The sequence below is a fragment of the Trichosurus vulpecula genome, chromosome 1 (assembly GCF_011100635.1).
Source record: "Trichosurus vulpecula isolate mTriVul1 chromosome 1, mTriVul1.pri, whole genome shotgun sequence".
In the NCBI taxonomy this organism is placed as follows: Eukaryota; Metazoa; Chordata; class Mammalia; order Diprotodontia; family Phalangeridae; genus Trichosurus; species Trichosurus vulpecula.
In genome coordinates, this window is record NC_050573.1 from 232156462 (window position 1) to 232176973 (window position 20512).

Sequence of the window (20512 nt, forward strand, 5' to 3'; positions counted from 1 at the left end):
TAAATATTAATCACAACTTTAAACAGTATTTTGTTTCCTCCCATTCATATGCAAGATGTCTATTGGCATAATGACTAGTACCTAAACAAAGGTATGCCGGTACACAAAGAAAGAAGATGAAATATTTTCACTTTGCTCACTGAAAATGTTTGAAAATATCTCTCACAGTTTCACCTTAGATTTGCTGTATAGAGTCTATTTATTCTACTTTGTGCTTTTCATTGTTATTAAAATATAGGCTTTTATGTGTAATTTTTCCTTCTTTGTTATACTATTTGGTTATCCAGAGGCAGTGCGGTTTAGTTCTTCTTTTTTTTAAGTGCATTGGATTTGTAGAAAATGTGGTCTTTTAATACCTATGGCACCTTTGGAAAATCATTTCAATTTTGGGGCTTCAGTTTCCTTGTCTCTAAAACTAGGGGATTAGGCCAGTCCTCTACATCATCAGTTCTCCTCCCAAGTCCACATTTGAAATACAATAATTCTTCCTTTTAAGCAACTTCCGTATGTACAATTTTGACTTTATAGAGAAGAGAACAAATTTAGTTTCTAGAAATAGAATAGAGCATCCCGAAAGTCTTAATGAAGTTTTGAGCTTTAACGGTTTAGTCATTTTAAACTTTAGTAGCTTAAAACTTCACTGACTTTTGGAATACCCTATACAGGGTTTGAAATGTAAAAGGCACCTTTTGCCTTTTATTACTTTACACAGACAATTTTTAGTAAGAGTTGAGAAATAGGGTCAAAATGTTGAATTTTTTGAGACTTGAGTTATGGGTTTATTAACATTGTTAGTTGAAGTATCTATGAAATTCACCCTGGAAGATGTAAATTGAGTTTAATATTTCTGAGTTTCCATATTTAAACAATGTATCACAGGTAAAAAAATCTATCAGTGCTACTATATCTGATAATTTGATGTATACTTATATGAGAGTCATTATGATATATAGAAAGGATCCTGGTCTTGGGGTCTGAAGCAATGTGAGTTCAAATCCTGTCTCTAGCGCTTCTAGTCATGTGATAGGATAGGGATAGGAACTATATCTGTGATTCCATTGATGTAAGAAACTCCCAGATGAGCAAGCCCTTGCTACCAATTCAGGCTAGCAACTTCTTTACAACTGATGGTATTAAATGTTAACCTAGATCACCAATAGGTTCAGTGACTTGCCCAGCCAGCATGTAGCAGAGGAAAGACTTGAACCCAGGTCTTCTAGGCTTTGAGGCCAGCTCTCTATCTTTTATACTATGGCTGCCTCTCTAGCCATGTGACCAGGGTAATTCACTTAATTCCTCTGAGGAACCTCAGTTTCCCCATCAGTAAAATAAATATAATCATAAAGCATACCATTTTTTTCTTTTTTAAAATTTTAGACTCAAACACCAGAACTCACAGAATAGAAAAAAAAGAAAAAGAAACATATCATAAACTTAAATATTGAAACAAATAGAAAGTAAGAAAAGAAAAAAAGCATGTCATGTCATACACATACTATTTACCTCTCACGTAGTTGTGAAAGTAAAATGAGATTATGCTTGAAACCTATTCTGGATACCTCATAGCATTATGGAAACATCATTATTATGATTCTTGTGGTTCTTAATGTGCAGAGTTGTAATTAGAATATTCTAGGCTTTCTGATTAGTTTTCAGCTTGGGCTTTTGAAGTATCATTGAGGCAAGGATTACTATCACTGGCACCAGGGCCAATCTTACAAAAAAATAAATGAATGAATAGATTATTCATTATGTTTTAAATATTACTGTTTCAGTTGACTGCCTTTGGTGGGAACCTGAAATATACTGTGTCTTATGATATTCCAATGGAAACTGTGGACAGTGACTTGATGTCTCATGCAGATGTTATTATTAAGGTAACTTTTTTTAGATTTCCTTTTTGGGAATTTTATGGGGAGATGTTTTTCAGGTAGGGAGAGGCAAGTAGTCACTATGGAGGGCTTTCCCTCTATTAGATTCTTTTGAGTCGTTGAGGTCACTCTTGGAATGTTTTCTTTGTTCCATGAATTTAGACCAGGGAATCTATTCCTCAGAATTCAGTCCAGATCAAAGAGGAATATGGGGGACTTTCTTGTTACTGGAAAGGGGGAGGGATCCTATCAGTCTTTTGGTGAGAGTGAGTCCTCGTTTTCCTCTTTTTCCTGTGTATACTACCTCTACTTAAAGTAATTCTAGCTTTTGGGCAGCAGTTAATTATTCCTTTCTACATTCCTCACACCACTTCCCTTCATGTAATTTGCTCCAGTCAAAACAGACTGACCACTCACTCACAATTCCACAAAAAGAGTGATGCTACCCTCTAGCAGCTTTGTTCATCTGTATGCCTAGAATCTCTTTTCTGCCCATCTCCACCTGTTGATATCATGACGTACCGTGGTATAATGGCTACACCTGGAGTTAAGAAGATCTGGTTTCAAATCCTGCTTCTAATAATTACCAATTGAGTGAACTAAGGCAAGCTACATAAACTCTATGAGCCTCACTTTCTTCATCTGTAAAATGGGAATAATATAGCAAACATCTTCCTCAAAAGGTTGTTATAGCAAATGAAATAATGTATGTATAGTGTTTTGCAAACCATAAAGCACTATATAAATGTAGGCTGCCATTATTTTATCATAGTCACTCTTTAAGTCCCACTTGAAATGCCACCTTCACTATGAACCTATTCCCAAAACCCTCCTTACTTTTCCTGAGGCTACAGCGATCTCATCTTCCTGGAAATTGTGGTGCTACTTTTTATCTGACTGCTTGTTGGCACAGTGGATTGAACACCAGGCCTGGAGTCAGGAAACCCCATCTTCCTGAGTTCAAATGTGGTCTCAGACACTTGCTAATTTTGTGACCCTGGGCAATCACTCAACCCTGTTTGCCTCAGTTTCCTCATCTTTAAAATGATCTGGAAAAGGAAACGGCAAGCCACTCTATTTTCTTTGTGAAGAAAGCCCCAAATGGAATCACAAAGAGTTGGACGCAACTGAACAACAAAGTATTATTGTATGTCTTCATAACACATATACATATAAACACATTGAATATATGCATATTCAATCTAGTAAAATATTTGTACAGATCAAATATATATATTTTATCTAGTAAGATATATATATACATATATATACACATATATGCATATATATACAGGTTGAATATATAGTCAATCTAGTAAGATATGTACATGTTTGTATATGTATGTATGCATATGTATGTATGCATAAATATAAGGAAAAATAAATAAAGGACCTGACCATGGGAGCTTTCAGTCTAGTAAAAGAGATTTTAAATAGAGAGATAGATATTTATCAAATCTCTCTAGATATTGATATCTCTAGCTCTCTAAAATCTCTCCTGTGAGACTGAAAACTCCCAAGTTTAGATGCTATGTTCATTTTTCCTTGCATTTCTCTTACCCTCCAGCATTGTGCTTTCCTAATAGTAGATGCCTAATTAACAGATGTATCATGTCCCCTAGACTCTAAACTTTAGAATCAGTTTGGATCCTGTCCTGTTCCTTACTGCTCACATCCAATCAGTAGCTAATTCCTATTGATTTTACCCCCCATAATATCTTTCATATCCATATCTTCCTCTCTACTTACCACTACTGACTTAGAGTAGGATCTACCTCCCTTTTGCCCTTATCACGTTCTACCTTTTATTGTACTTGTTTACATACATGCCATATTTTCCCTGTTAGATTTTAAAGGTCACTATGGGCTTATTTTTTTTTAATTTTATTATCCTCAGTATGATCCTTGAGGGCAGGGACCCTGTTTTGGTCTGCCTTTGTACTCCCTCCCCCAAAGTTTATCATAGTGCCTGGCATATAAAAAGCGCCTAATAAAGATAGACAAGGATTACTGTTTTCTAAGAGTTTGGGGGCCAACGTTCATAGGCATATTCACTTCAGACTGAGCCTAACTTTAACTTTATTTTTTAATAACAAATTTGACCCTATTTTTAAACACCAAAAACATTCTTTTCCTATTTGTACGTTGCAGGGAAATGGACTCACTTTAAGCACAAGGGCTGAGGGCTTGTCATTACAACCTTATGAAGAGTACTTTAATGTAGTGAAACTTGTGCCTGAAAACTTCAGAGATTATAATACCAAAAGAGAAATTGACCGGGACCAGCTGATGACTGTCTTAGCCAATGTGACTCATCTTTTGATCAGGGCCAATTATAATACTGCAAAAAAGGCGCTGTATCGGTACGTACTGAGAAAGAAATACAGCCTTCCAGTTTGTGTGCTTCGCTTATACATTAATAAAAATGTTGTCTTTGCTCATGGTTATGTATCTTAAAGCTCGTGAAAAATTTTTCTCCATAATTCTGACATAGACACAATGATGTTAGGACTGCACTAGTGGTTCAGAACAATACCAGAGTAGACAATTCCTATCAGAAATGAAATTATTCCCAAGGAGGCAATTAAAGAATAATCATTACAAAATATTTTAAGATATAGATTTAATATAATATAGAAGATGTTGCTGCTCAGGAAATAAGTAAATTAAGGAAATCCGATGGTTAAATTCATACTGGGTCAGTAATCTTGTAGTTTTGCCCTCGCTATATTTTCCTTTAGCCATCCATCTGGAACTTTGAGAGAGCACAAATTCCTATAAAGCCTGGTCAAATCTAAAAGAGAAGTTGGGCATAGGTTAACCATTTAAAAGAAACCAGCATTGAATGATTGCTTCTTTTGTGGGGATAGTGTAGAGAGAGGTGATACAGCAGGTGATTTTTCTTCAGTGCTTTGTGGTATGAGAAGAATTTTATTTGGAGGGGTTGGTGATGAATTCTAATGAGTTAATGCCTATGGTCAGAAAATTTTCATCCACTTAGGAGGTAATACTGACATTGACAAGTTTCATTTGAAATTAGTTTATTTCTCTAGAATAATAGTCCCAGCAAAGTTTTAAAAATCAGCATCCATTTACGTCTTCTTATTTGTTTACAGATTAGATGCTGTAACTTTGGACACAGCAAACCCAAATGTCATAGATCTCATGCTGGCTACCGATGCAGAATATTGTGAGTGTCCTCAAGGGTATACTGGGATCTCTTGTGAGGTAAGTAATGGTCTTCATCACTTTCCTCTTTTTCATCTTCATTCATTCCCTCAGCTATGAAAGTTGGATATAATTAAGCTATATATTCCATGTATATTGTATACTGACCAAAGGTTTAGCTTCCTCACCGCACCCCCAATAGTAGCCCATAGGCATTATTTTTAACTTGGTTCATAGCTAGATGGATACAGCATTTTTCTTAAGTGCTGTTTTTATCCCTTCCATGTTTACCTTATTGCTTTGAACATAATAAAGAAATGGTTTTCATTATTGTTAGCATTTTTCCTACCAGTCTGTGACTCATTCTGGTCTTTAATCTTCTTGTTTCTTACCCAAAAAAGAACTAATTTCTGGGTTGTAAGTGGAGTACAAATGTATGAGTTACAGTTCTCTGATTTGCTAATGGGGATGTGGTTATTTGAATCAACACTACAAGATTGTTTTATTAAAGAAGATTGATGGTCGCAGTCAATAAAGATGATTCATGAATAGCAGAATACCTCCTGATATTCCAAATATTGGAAGTAAAGTGGTAAGAGACAAAGAATTTATAAAACATAACATTATAGAACTAGAGTTATTGAATTTTGGCTTTTAGTGGGACTTTACAGATCATCCAATTCAACCTCCTTTCTGATTCAAGAATCCTTTTTTATAACATCACTGGCAGATCATCTTTGAGCTTCTACTCAAAAACTTCTAGTGAGCTCTTCAGTTAATACCTTTTGAGCTGGCTCTTTTGCAAGGTAGCATGTTTGGATGCTATGCACCTATAATTGCCAGAAATATCTTCTTTACGTTGAATCAACATTTACCTCCCTCTAACTATCATCCTTGTTCTAGTTTCTGGAATAATATCCGTCTATCTCCCATGTGAGAGCCTTTCTACTGTTCAAAAGCAGATATTATCTCCTGTCTTAATTCTCTTCCCCAGGCTAAATACACTCAGTTTCTTCAACCTAGAACCCTGTTACTAGACTTCTAAGGTAGGTTAGAGATCATTAGTTCAAGTCCAACACCCCAGTTTTATTGATGAAGAAACAGATTCTGAAAGATAATTGTTTCTCATATGACTCAAGATCTCTTACTAACTATCATTCTTGTCTGGATAAACTCCAGCTTGCTAATTATCTGATAAAATGTAATTCCAGAAAACTGAACCCAGTATTCTAGGTATGGTCTTGACCAATGCAGATAATTGTGTGTAATAAGACTATTACTTTGCTAAATCTTTATTAGCCTTTTTTTTTTAGCATCTTCTTCATACTGATGGTTCACAGTGAGGTTGTAATTAGCTAAAACCGTCAGGTTATTTTAGCATGAATTTCTGTTAATGCAAAGAATTCTTCAATACCTCTCTCTCCAATTGATTCCATACCTAAATGATTCTTTGAACCTAAGTGCAAGACTTGGCAAACATGTAGCACAATTTCATCTTGTTGGTAATAAGCCCATCGATCCAGGCTATTGGGATAATTTTGAATTCTGCTTTTGCTATCCAGTGAATGCACCCATCCTGTCTTTGTACCATTCCCAAATTTGACATCCATTGTCTTCTAAGTCTTAGATCACTACATTGGATAGGACCAAGGACAGAGTCCAATTTTACACTATCAGAGCAATGGCTAATGGAACTCCCTTAGTCAACACTAATTGGACATGGCTGTTCAATAGACTGTGATTCTACCTTACTGTAAAATCATTCAGGTCACATTTCTTCACCTCCCCTTCAAGGATATCCTGAAAGACTCTGATAACTTTTCCATTCTCTATGAATTCTCAAAGATGTTCTTCAGTATCCATTATCTACTTCACATCATTCAATGATTCTATAATCACACCTGAAAATTTTCTAAGGACCCTTTTGAAATCCTTTTTTTGTCTGAGTCTGGAGACTTCAGCTTATGTAAATTCCTATGTTCTAATTTTCTTCTTACCCACTTGGGTTTAGTTTTCCCTTTTAAAGACATTTACCCTACACCTCCCAGTTTGAAGATTGTTCTCTTCTTCTCTTTCGTGTAGAAGATAGAAGCTAAATAGGAGTTGAATAGACCTGAAGTCTTTCCAGGATCTGATAACATTATCTGATATCATTCAATTTTCTTGCTTGCTTCCTCTTTAAGGAAACTTTGTTGCCTTTAGCATTTTTCATAATCCTTAATTTATACTGGACTTTTAGTCTTCTTGACATTATCCTTTTATATTTTAAGCCATTCTCCATTCATTCCTGTTTATGAGTCCTCCCTTTTATCTTTGTACCTTGAATTTAAAAATACAATCTTGTTAGAAACCTTTTCTCCTTCACTTTAATGTTTTGCAGTGGTACTGTCAGAATGACATTTTTAAAGCCATCTAACCTCTTGAGCCATATTCGCTTTTGGATTTTCTCTCCATGTGATCTTCTTTTTGCTTTAATGTTTAACAAAAAACAAACCTCCTTTCCTAAGGTCTAGGACTAGGTTGTATTTCTGAGTATATCAATGCTTTATTATTCCTTTCCTTCACTCTTGCAAACTAAAAGACGGCATGACCACTTTCTCTCAATGTTGTCTTCATTTCTGCTTCACCAGCCTGTTATTTTTTGGTCAAAACGATCTATACCAGTTCCACTAATTATTTTCTATAGCTTTTGGGATGTAGCTTTCAGTAAGGCAAGTTAGGAAGATACCATTTGCAGCTTATAGTATATTGAGACTTCCAACAGACATTTAGGTAGTGGAAACCCATTAGTTTTGCACTCAGTCTATTTGAATTTTGTAATATTTTTTAGGAGAGCATCACCTTTATCGTCTTTCTGACTGTCTGGTCGGTAGATTGTTTTCCTGATGACACTCCTGCTTCTCTCCTTTTATCCACATTCAAATACATTTTTTTCATCCCTCATAGTCTCGGATTTCTACATAAGTGTGTATTTTTAAAATAGGGCACACTGCTCCTCCCCTTCTGTTAGAGCTATTCCTTTTGAGCATGATATACACCATTCTATTGACATTGCTTTCTCTTAAGTCCCATTTCAATAAGTCTCCATGGTACTTTTAGCTGTTAAAATTTCATTTTGTTTCACTTTGTTAATTATAAACTATAAATAAAATATAAACATCTAGACCATAAGCATCATTCCCTACTCTCTTCCCTGAGAACCTCTAATTATTTCTTTTTTTCATTTCATCCAGTTTTTGGTTTTTTCTAGGGTCTTTTTCCTTTACACATTACTGCATATCTTCTATCCCCAGGGGCAGTGAGACAATTCCTCTCACAGCCTAGTAACCTGTGTCTGCTCCTTGTCATTCCATTGCTTTACCAATTATTGCCTGTGTGATATTGGGTAAGTAATTTCCCCTTTCTGGACCTCAATTTCCTCATCCATAAAATGAGAGGGCTAGCATAGATCAGTGGTGTTATACTCAAATAGTGGATCCATATGGTCCTCATGTTGATATATAAGACCACAAATTAACATTATCCAAGTTGTATTGTATGTTTTTATTTGAGAGCAATGGCCAGAGTTTAACACCTTTCACATAGATGACCTCTTCAGATGATGGCAGGATGACCAATTTATTGGGTCTAAGGTAGGAGCGTTCCCCCACGCAGGTCAAGATTGAACTACATGTTCTTTAAGGTCTCTCCTTGCTCTGAGATTCTGTGATGATACTGAGTATGGGTTTCTGTTATTTCTTCCTAAGATTCAGAATCCTTTTCAAAAAAATTTTGTGGGCGGATCTCCATCTCTGTTCTGTAGCGCTAATGATATGGAATTTCTTTTCCTTAGATTGATTCCTTTGTCTCACATTCTCTCATTCTGCAGCCTCTTGATGCTGGCTTTGTTTCCCATCATCTCTTCAGAATATTTTGTGTGTGTGTGTTTATTTTCCTGGATCCTTTGCCAAATTATTCTTTCTACACTGTCAAGGAAGAGTTATACACTCTAGTTATCTGGAAGAAGAGAAGAGAACTGCTCCCTAAGCCCCGTTACTTTCTTCTGTGGAGAGAAACCAATTATTTATAATTGGCAATGACCTGTTTTCGGGAAGGCATACATACCAGATAACCCATAAGCTAGTTCTGAGGACTAATCTGGTATCTGACTCCTTTTGTTTTTCTACTTCATAGGTATTGAGTTAAGCTTCTGGACTTTGTGGCTCTCTGCCCACATCACAGGGGAGCCAACAGCTGCCCCGCATTAGGCAGAATAGGCAGATGTGGCCAGACTTCTTCCGCAGCAGAAAAGATCAAATCAGACTTTGGACTGCAAGGAAAGCAGATTGCCCCTTGGCAGCCTTTACTCTGGGACAGGATCTCCTCTGCTTGACCCACTCCTCTTTCAGTTTGTTTACTTGAGTTTTTTGATCTCTGCTTGCAGTCTTGAATATGCCTCTAGGCCTACTCACTGTGCTTATTGTTTTTTTCCTGGCTTTGATAAGGTTTCCACTCTGGACTTTACCCAACCACCCTTGTCCTGTTGATACTAATCAATTACCTGGTGAGCATCCAGCTACCCCTCTCTTCTGGCCCCACCCTTGCTTTGTGCAGCCTTATGGCAATTAGACAGGCTATACCAACCCTTGGAAATTGCTTTAGGTCTTGATTCGTCATCTTACTGTTGGTTGATAATAGATGCTCTTGAGAATTATTCTACTTATACCTGCTTTTCCTTGACCTCTCCTGACAGCTAAATTGCTGTTATTACCAAGGTGTTCAACACTATGTAATATACATTCTCTCACATGGTTGTAAAGGACTCCCACAAGAAAATATCCCACCTAATCCTACTTATGAGTCTTGGCTGTTCTTGATGAATACTGTTTTTATAAACATATTACAAAGGTTTAGTAAAAGGCTAGATGAATGAAGGAACTTCTCCATATTTAAATTGGTAGTTACGTAGAACACTGGTTCAAAAGTCAGAGAATATGGAAGAAATCCTGCTTCTGACTCTTACTACACGTATGACCTTGGGGAAATCATTTAATTTCACTAGCTCTCAGTTTATTCTTCTGTTAAAATGAGGGATTTGGATTAGATAGAATCTTAAGTTCCATCCAACTCCCAATCTGTGATACTATGAATTGTATCAAAAGAGAGAGGGACAAAATGATTTGATTGCTATTAAAAATAATTGCTAACAAAACTATTCACCTATTATCGTGATAAATGATAGGTCCAGTTTAGTGATAATGGCATTCTAAGGGAAGATTTGGCTTTTATTTGTTGTTGAGTATTTTCAATTGTATCCATGCTTCATGACGCCATTTGGAGTTTTCTTGGCAAGGATACTGGAGTGGTTTGCCATTTCTTTCTCCAGCTCATTTTATAGATGAGGAAACTGAGGCAAACAGGGTTAAGTGACTTGCCTAGGGTCACACAGCTAGTAAGTATCTGAGGCTGTATTTGAACTCAGATCATCCTATTCTAGGGCCAGCATTCTATCTGCTGTGCCACCTAGCTGCTGCTAAGGTTTTGATAACATCTATAAAATAGGTTTGCCAAAATTTCCTACGGTTTAGGCAGAGCTGCTATTACTCCTCCTCACATTGGAAACATAGAGTAATGCAAGTTATACTATAGGCCCATTCCTTACCAGAAAATGAAGTGTAAGAGTTGAATGTTCCTCAAATTCCAATGTACAATCCCTATGGCTTCCTGGATGGCCCATCTAAGAACAGGATAACTATATTTGTGAAAGAAAATCACTGGAACTTGTATTGGTAGAGGTTCTTTATAAGGTTAAGGCTAGAAAAGATAAATGGGAGGACTGAAACACTGGTTAAAAGAATGTTGTATAATGTCTAATTTAAGAATATTATGTTGGAATGACTAATGTAGAAAATATGTATAGCCTATATCAGGTTGCATGCCCTTTTGAGGAGGGGTGAAGGAAGGGAGAGGGAAAAATTTAGAACTCAAAGTCTTATAAAAGTGAATGTTGAGAACTAAAATAAATAAATAAAGAATATTGTGTTGGAAGCACAATTTAGAGTGCTTAAGGTGTACATGGTAATCATTAAATTTTTCATCTACATTCTTCTGCCTTTTTAAAAGCAGCTAAGTGGCACAGTGAGTAGAGCACTGGCCCTGGAGTCAGGAGGACCTGAGTTCAAATCCAGCCTCAGACACTTGACACACTTACTAGCTGTGTGACCTTGGGCAAGTCACTTAACCCCAATTTCCCTGCCTTCCTCCCTGCAAAAAAAAAAAGTAATAGGGTCTCATTATTTATGGGAAAATAGAAACATTGTTTTTGTTTTTAGAAAGTAGAGGATTTGCATACTTCTCTAAGTTGCATTCATGTTCACATTTATCCTGTGTTTTCCTTGTAGTCCTGTCTCCCAGGGTATTATCGCGTAGGTGGAATACTCTTTGGAGGAATCTGTCAACCCTGTGAATGCCATGGCCATGCTACTGAATGTGATATTCATGGCGCTTGCTTGGTAAGTCTCCTTTAATTACTGAAATTTTGACTGGCTCCCTAGAGCCATTAGGAAGTAGAAGTGATAGGAGTGCTTAAACTGGATATGATCCTATGCTCCCCAGGTTTAAGACCATCCCCGAACTTGTAGTCTGGAAAGGAATATGTGAAATCCATTGAAGTTCTTTGATTATAACAATGACCGGATTGAAAGATTTTTTTCTCTCTAAGCTTTGTTAAATGTGTTCACTGACCTTAGAGCTTTATTCCTCAGTTGAGGATTGTTTTTATTACTATCTTTGCCTTGTATTTGTTGCTCTAGGATTTTTACATTCAAACAAAATTTTGTGTTAAGTTTGGTAAATATTGACTTGCCTGAAGTCATTCATGCCTTTGAAGTTTTACAGCTTCCCTAGCAAATAAATGGAATTCATTTAGAAATAAATTGCTGGTGTCTGTAACAAAGTACATCACAGAAATTGGATCAAATAATGACTTTTATGAAGCTACGTATTTGTAGCACGGTCAATCTTTACCAAGCACTTTACTTATCTTAGTATTCGCATTAGCTCCAGACAATCTCATTAAAATAAGTGCCTACTACCCCTAGGTTTGCTACTTCGATCAGGTGTACTCTTAACAGTTTTTTTCTATCATCATGCCCAATTTTATTTCTTAAATGCCTATGGGTCCTTGATGCTGTGGGACTGCTTCTTTATTTGTAAAATGAGGGGGTTGGTTTAGATTACCTCTAAAACCCCTTTCAAGTCAAATTTTTATTGCATTATTCCTAGAGGGGAAGAAAGAGTACAGGTTATGAGCTTTTCATTTTTCAAGAAATAAAGTAACCTTTAAAACATTGAGGCAAAGGGTCAAAAAAGAAAAGAATGAGACCTTGTAAGAAAGAAGTCGCATCACCATGACTTGGTATGTTGAATTTTATCTTCATAGTCCATTTTTCAATTAAGCAGAGCTATCACTGGAATGTACAGAAGTGGGAAATCAGGAATGTAACCCAGTCACATCAGATGCAAGTTTTTTTTTTTTTAGAATGAGATCATAACATGTTTAGGGTTGTTTTTCCTCCACAAATACACAACATTAGGTCAGACAACATTATATGAGACTTCTAGTTCCATAAGACCAAAGTGAACTAAGTGGAGTGAGAGCCACCCATGTAAGGAGTATGCGGAGTCTAAATCTACAGGGTAAAGATCCTGATGAGAGGGCAGGACTAGGAGCACATTTGGAGGATGCACTTATTCTGGTCTCATGCAATCAGCCTAAAGACATTATAAAGAAATAACCTTACCTGAGGGTCAAGTTTGATTATATTAGTGACACTACTGTGAAAAAATATTGATTGAGATATTATACAGAATGTAGCTATATGGCTGCCAAAAACATGATATAAAGGGTTTTCATGACTCTTTTTGAGTTTGCAAGCTTAACCCTTTGGAAGTAGTTTTTCCTCCCTTCCTATAGCACAGGTGTCTCCATTTTTACATCACGTATCTTTTTCTTAAGCCTTTCTATTCTGGCTTCTACCTTCACCACTCGGTTGAAACTGTTCTCTCTACTATCACCCATCAATTATAGTCACCGATCCAATGACATTTCCTTTTAGGCCTTATCCTTGTTAATCTCATTTTACCATTTGATCCTGAATATTTTCTTCTTCATTGTCTTCAGCGATTCCACACTGTCCTAGGCCTCCTATTTCTCTAACTTCTCTTTTTCTTTTTTGCTAGTTTTTTAATCCTTTTCTTAAAATATTTCTATTATCTTGTCCTGGGTCCTCTTTTCTCTCTTATTTTCTTATTCCTTTGCAATCTCACTAACTCTCGTGGCTTTCAAATATCACCTCTATTCAAACCTGGGTCTGCAGTCCTAATCTCTCTCTGTAGGTCAGGACTTGCATCTCCAACTGTCTACAGGATATTTCTACCTGGATGTCCCACTACTACCTCAAACAGAATGTATCTAAAACTGAGCCTGTCATCATTTCTCTAAAAGCTGCTCTTCTAGCTCACCTTTTCTGTATGTAGCACTAACATTTATCTAGTCTCCCACCTTTGTGGGAAGACGTTGTATGTATTCCACCTCTTTTCCCACCTTTCATAGCCAAACTTTTACCAAGTCCTGCCCTTAATGATTTATTCTATTGGGATTGTACTGAATCTTATATTTTTACATATGTACGTGTATGTATTATATGTGTGTGAGAGGGGGAGAGAGAATGTATATACATGTACACTCTTTATGAAACTATGTAAAAAATCTGTGAATTCCTTTAATCAATGCAGTTTATAACCTGTTTTTGACTTAGTAGAGAAATCTTAGAGATTTGTCTGAGGCTCTGAGAGGCTCATGATCACACAGCTAGTATGTGTCAGAGCTTGTGCTTGAACTTCGTGATCCTATTTATCACTCTAGCCACTCTCCCATGCTGTGTTTCTAATTTTGAAAATGATAGGGATAAGATTCTTTGATCCAGCAGTACCACTGATAAGTCTATATCCCAAAGACATAAAAAATGTGAAAAGTACTTCTCTGTACAAAAATATAGCAGCTCTTTTTGTGGCGGCTAAAAATTGAAAATTGAGGGGATGCCCATCAATGGGGGAATGGCTAAACAAGTTGTTGTATATGATTGTAATGGAATGTTATTGTACTATAAGAAATGACAAGCAGATTGATTTCAGGAAAACCTGCATGAACTGATGCATAGTGAAGTGAGTAGAACCAGGAGAACATTATACACAGTAAATGCAATATTGTACAATGAAAAACTGTTAATGACTTAGCTATTCTCAGCAATACAATGATCCAAGACAATCCCAAAGGACTCATGATGCAGCAATCTATCTGCCTCCAGAGAAAGAACTGATACTGTCTGAATACAGACTGAAGCATGCTATTTTTCACTTTCTTTCTTTCTTTCTTTCTTTCTTTCTTTCTTTCTTTCTTTCTTTCTTTCTTTCTTTCTTTCTTTCTTTCTTTTCCTTTTCTTTTCTTCTTTCTTTCTTTCTTTCTTTCTTTCTTTTTTCCTTTCTCTTTCTTCCTTTCTTTCTTCCTTTCTTTTTTGTATTTGAGTCTTCTTGTACAAAATAACTAAAAGTTGTGTTTTTTACTTGGATCTTGACACCCACTATGATAACCTTAAAATCCTTTGGGGAAAACAAAGGAAGAAGTATTGTTCAGTGGAAAGAGGATTCTCTTTGAAATCATCCTGTTTCTGAGGCTTACTGCCTTATTGATTTGGACCCAGTCACATACCTCCCCTGAGCTGCCTCATTTCTTCATCTGTAAAAAGGGAAGGTTTGGCTGGATGGCCTCTGACGTCTCTTCCAACCAGATCTACACTCTTCTAATTTTGTTTCTCTTTACTTGTGCAATAGGCTTGTAAACACAACACTATGGGGGCTCACTGTGACCAGTGTTTACCAGGTTTCTATGGGAATCCTTCCAGAGGGACATCAGAAGACTGTCAGCCCTGTGCGTGTCCTCTTACAACTGCCTCCAACAAGTAAGTGGCTAGTTACATATTGAAGAGCCCCGACGGCCTCGTATTGTTCCTTTTCCATGCAGCCAAATATTTATTCCTATTTATTTGTTAAAGAAAATTAACCTGTCACTGACAACTTATTACTTATCCCCAAGAAAGAACTCTCTGGTTTTATTGACTATGCTGAAATCTTTAGAGGAAAATGATGTTTTATATTTAAATACTTCAAAAATTTGTAATTTCATTGTTCTGGGCAACAGGTAAATCAACAAGCTTTGATTAGTGTCTACTATGTGCCATGGACAGGGTATATAAAGACAAAAATGAGACAGTCCCTGTCTTGAAGAAACTACAAGGGAATACAACAGGTATACAATAAACACATATAAATATATTCAAAATAAATATCTTCAAGATAATTTGGTGAAAGGGAAAATCAGGAAAGGTTTCACATAGGAGAAGATAGAACTGTTCTTCTCATAATGCTTGGGATTCCAAGAAGTAATGATGAGGAGGGAGTGCATTCCAGGCACTGGGGAGAGCCAGTACAAAGGCACAGAAATTAATTACATCATGATATCCTGGTCAGGCCACTGAAAGAGTTTTTCTCAACTTATCCAACCTGGTCTTAGCAGAAGATGAACATTCAGCTATGTCTGTACTTGAAGCCTTTCTAGCTTGCTTAGAACTACCAGGGCTTGTATTCCATTGGAATAGCCTTTAAGAACTTGGGTATATTACTGTACCACAAAGAGGAATCAGAATGGGAGTCTATGGGTGTTGTGGTACATATACATATAAATATGTACACATATATTTACCACAACATCTATATAGGTGGGTATGTGTCTGCATATATATATATATATATGTGTGTGTGTGTGTGTATATATATATATGTGTGTGTGTGTGTATACACACATGTGTATGTGTTTATGTATACATACATACATTGGACTGCCAGGCCTGAAGTCAGAAGACTCATCTTACTGAGTTCAAATCTGGTCTCAGATGTTTACTAGCTGTGCGATCTTGGGGAAGTCACTTTACCCTATTTGCCTCAATTTGCTTCATCTGTAAAATGAGTTGGAGAAGGAAATGGCAAACCATTCCAGTATGTTTGCCAATAAAACCCCAAAATGGGGTCATGAAGAATTGGAAGAGTTGGACATGACTGGAAAAAAAAAAAACCTGAAAAACAAGAAAAAAAATGTTTATATGCAGGATGTCCCAAAAGTCTTAATTCAGTTTTAAGCTTTAGTAGCTTAATTTAATTAAATTAATAGCATAATTTAATTTAATTAAGTTTTAATAGCTTCAAACTACACTAAGTATTCTGGAATATTCTGTATGTATGTCTATGTGTGTATGTGTGCATGCATGAAGGATAGATAGAGGTTTGCATATAATAAACATTGATACTTTCCTAGTCAAAAATGAAACTAATTTTCAGAAAAGTACACTGAGAGGTGGTTATGCAGATCTTGAAAGAGATCACGCATCAAACCTTGCACAAAATCTCCCCGACCCTGCCTCCTTGCTAAGCTCTGCTATTGTTCAGGTAGTAATCACATGAATATGGAGGAGGAAATTGGTCAAAATGTTTAGAAATATGATATCATCCAGAAGCAGAAAAACAGCTTTTCTTTGATGCTTCTTGTTAGTTTCAGCCCTACTTGCCACTTGGATGATGGAGATGAAGTTATCTGTGATCAGTGTCGACCGGGATATACAGGAATGTGGTGTGAGAGGTTGGTACTCTGTTTTTTAACTTTTTGAAAGGTTTTACATTTTCCCTAGTATGTGTTTTTTTTTTAATAAATGTTTTCTTTTTGACATTTTTTGAGATCTTCATGATAACCCCTTAAAATAGTTCAAGGGGCCCTTTAATCTACTGCACAACCAGACTTAGGAGTCATTGGGGTGTTTACACATGTATATTTAAAAGACCATTGTATGGAATTCTCAGATTACAGGTCATTTGACAAACCAAGGCTACTAGAGCAAATTAGAATTTATGTTTGTCACATCTAAGATGCACATCGTTACACTCTTCTTTTAACATGTTAAATCATGAACAAAGGGTGAATTAAGTTTTTGAATGACCAAACCAAAAGAGCTGTATTTCTGTCTCTAAAAATCTTTTGCAAAATAGTAAGCTTGAGTGAATAACCAGTCAAAGAATCCCTGGATTGTTGGGGAAACTTCTTGGCCAATTGTACTTAGTTTGACCTTGCTCTCGATCGTTTATACAGATGTGCAGACGGTTACTATGGAAATCCAACAGTACCTGGGGAATCCTGCGTCCCATGTGACTGCAGCGGCAATGTGGATCCCCTAGAAGTTGGGCACTGTGATACGGTCACCGGAGAATGTCTGAAGTGTATTGGGAACACAGAGGGCCCTCACTGTGAGAGATGTGCTGATGGATTCTATGGGGATGCTCTTGTTGCTAAAAATTGCCGTGGTGAGTGGGTAGTGAATGAAATAGACTTTGTTAATTATCACACTATCTTCATATGGCAAAACAACTTTCACACCATAGAATAATTGTATTTGGGTTGCCACTATCATTGATATTGCTGTCTTGATTTCAAATTGGTTAATTCAAGCAGGTCAATTTCTCCTTTCTACCTGATTCCTAACGAAATTAAAATACATAGAAAAAAGTTAATTTTATCTTAGGAGAGGGAAGGTTATATATGTTATGATGTTGACTTAGCATGTTGGAGGATAGATGGTGAATAAAAGAAAACAACAACCTATTGGTAATGGAGATGTTAACTAGACTAATTAAGTGGATGGGATTGTATGCTACATAAAGAGAATAATAAATCCTGTTAAACTGAGAAGCCATCCATGTTAGCAGCACAATTGCAAGGGCTTTGTCAATGATTATGCACAATTCTCTTTTTTTTACTTTAAAGTTGTTACAGGTAGATCTAGGAAAACTCAGTAAAAGAAATATATTATTGGCATACCAACCTAGCAAACTTATAATATGAAAATCATATTTTTATGTACAATTTTGAAGTAAGACTATGGTGGCTAGGTCAGGGAAAGAAGGAGTAAAGCACCTCTGAATTGTAGAGATGCTATAATCCAAATTTTGTCAAAAAGGAGAAAAATAATGATGCTGAAACTGTCATGGGAGAAATGTTTTCATAGTAGTTCAAATTATTGAAAGAGTAAGTGTAAATTCATTGGGTGTACACCCCAATGAAATATGTTGTATGTACTTATAATGTAAAGATTTTTTCATGGGGAAGGAGGAAATGATCTTCTTGAGTCCTTGTAAACAAGTAATATTTTTTTTTCTTTTTCGGGGGGACACCTTAGCTTGTTCATGCCATGGAAGCAGTTCCCTTTCCAGTATTTGCCATCATGAGACTGGTGTCTGTGACTGCAAACCAAATGTTATTGGACAACATTGTGATCGATGCTTGGTAAGAAATATGGACAAAGTGGGAATGAAATAGAGTTAAAATGTTTCAATTTTATGTTTCCAGACAACTCTTTCTGTTATTAAATACTGAATTCTCTGTTGGGGTGTGTGTGTGTGTGTGTGTGTGTGTGCGCGCGCATACGTACGCATATGGTATTCCAAAAGTTAAGACTTTTGAAACACCCTGTTTATATTAAAGATTGCTTAAGACTGCACTAAGACTTTTGGAACACCCTGTATACATTTCCTCAATAATGTTTTTGCCCTCATGATTTCTTTCTTTACTCTCTTGAATAGAATGGCTACTATGGTTTGAACACAGGACTTGGTTGCCTGCCCTGTAACTGTAGCCAGTTAGGTTCACTGTCTGAAAGTTGTAGTGATGAAGGGCAGTGTCACTGTGTGCCAGGAGTTGCTGGGCAAAGATGTGACCGGTGTGCTCATGGCTTTTATGCATATCAAGATGGCAGCTGCACACGTAAGTGCTGTGTTCTATTTTCCTTTTCATGTGTTTTCACTCTGGGCATATTTTCCAACAAAAGTTTTTAAGTTTCTTTAGGAGCTAAGGAAAAATCTCTTGTGAGGAATTAGGAAAAGTAGAGAGAAAAGGTTATTAAGATTAAGCAATCATAGTAACTTGTTAAGGTTAAGCAATCCTAATCAGTTTCTCTGTCAGATGTAGTTTGTTCTTTATTTTATACATTTAGTTTTTACAATCCAAACACAATTGAATTAACAGTTACAAAATTACAGATTTTGTAAATCTTCAGAATGAATGTCTACTTCTTGGTAGCTCAACATCATTTGCACCTTCTAAAAGACATCTTGTGAGGGAACAAAATTGTATTGAAAAAGACAATGGAAAATTACTGAGATACCTCTTTTAAATGTTTTTAGGAATGTGTGATGATTTACTGACATTTTCTGTATCACATAAAGAGTGTTAACATAAGGACTTAAGGAAGTCATAACCATTGAATGGTCTGTTCAGTTGGCATTGAAAGCAAATTAATTTTTAAGAATACTATTAAATTAAGAGCATAAAGGAAATAATTTATTTTTCCTACATATTTCAGTTTTATTTTAAATAATTTTTATTAGGTCTTTCACAGAGTGGGTACTAATAAATACTTGCAGAATTAATGTTACAAAAATATTAACCTTTCACGTTTACATATACAATCTAATTTTGTGTATAAAATTAATGAAACAAAGGTTATATTAAAAATACAGTGGGACTGAGTCTCCCCTTATTTATCATAATGTTTGTTTCATATTTATATTTTGCTGGAGTTGTGGTGTCACAAGTTCATTGCTCCACCGATGCAGAAATGGTCCATGCATTCCCTTTTCATCTTCTGTGGTTCTTATTCATGTATTTCCCTAACTCCTCTATAGACAATCCACTCAATGTACTAGAGTCCTTTCTCTTGCTCTTTTCATACTCTTTTAATTTGAATGCCAGTGTAGCCTTTTCACATTTCCAGTAGTTGTCTCTCATTCTCACTACATGACTGGCCCATCACCTTTTCCAAAAATTATTACTGATAGATAATATTTGTCATTGCTGCATCTTACACAGAAGTTGTCATTGGTAAAATTCTTCCGCCTTCTCAAAACTACCATGCATTTTTCCATTGTCCTTTTGGTTTTCTCTAAATTTACTTCTTCTAAGATATTGATGTGGCATGATTCAAAGTCATATAGTATGACCAGGTAAATGCTTGTGTTAAAGAATTGGGCTTTTGTTGTATAGAGCAGTTTGAAATCTTGGAAACAGTGAAATTTCCCAATATGTTATATAGGGGGAGTCATTTTGAAATAGAAGTTTGCAATTATTCTATGATTTGAAAATTATGATAATGATTTCCACTGAGTAGATCATAAGGTCATAGAGTTAGAGCTGGATGGGACCTCAGAAGACATAATTGATGAATTTCTTAATTTTTTTATGTTACGCATCTCAAGCTTTGTAAAAATTTTGGCAATATGCACTTTGTTTAGTGAAAATGAAAAGCATCGATTTTAGCTTTATAACATAACTTTAAAAA

General features: G+C 36.0%; 1 protein-coding gene across 1 annotated transcript in view; it reads left to right on the top strand.

The window, feature by feature from the left end:
* The window catches only part of LAMA1 (laminin subunit alpha 1), a 193764-nt gene that overhangs the window by 81364 nt on the left and 91888 nt on the right, over positions 1 to 20512 (top strand). Inside the window, exons 13-21 of the mRNA XM_036764599.1 lie at positions 1776 to 1877; positions 4023 to 4234; positions 4988 to 5099; positions 11420 to 11530; positions 14910 to 15037; positions 16681 to 16767; positions 17272 to 17483; positions 18356 to 18462; positions 18759 to 18939. Of these exons, the coding sequence (XP_036620494.1) occupies positions 1776 to 1877; positions 4023 to 4234; positions 4988 to 5099; positions 11420 to 11530; positions 14910 to 15037; positions 16681 to 16767; positions 17272 to 17483; positions 18356 to 18462; positions 18759 to 18939 (1252 nt within the window). The remainder of the gene's footprint in view (positions 1 to 1775; positions 1878 to 4022; positions 4235 to 4987; positions 5100 to 11419; positions 11531 to 14909; positions 15038 to 16680; positions 16768 to 17271; positions 17484 to 18355; positions 18463 to 18758; positions 18940 to 20512) is intronic.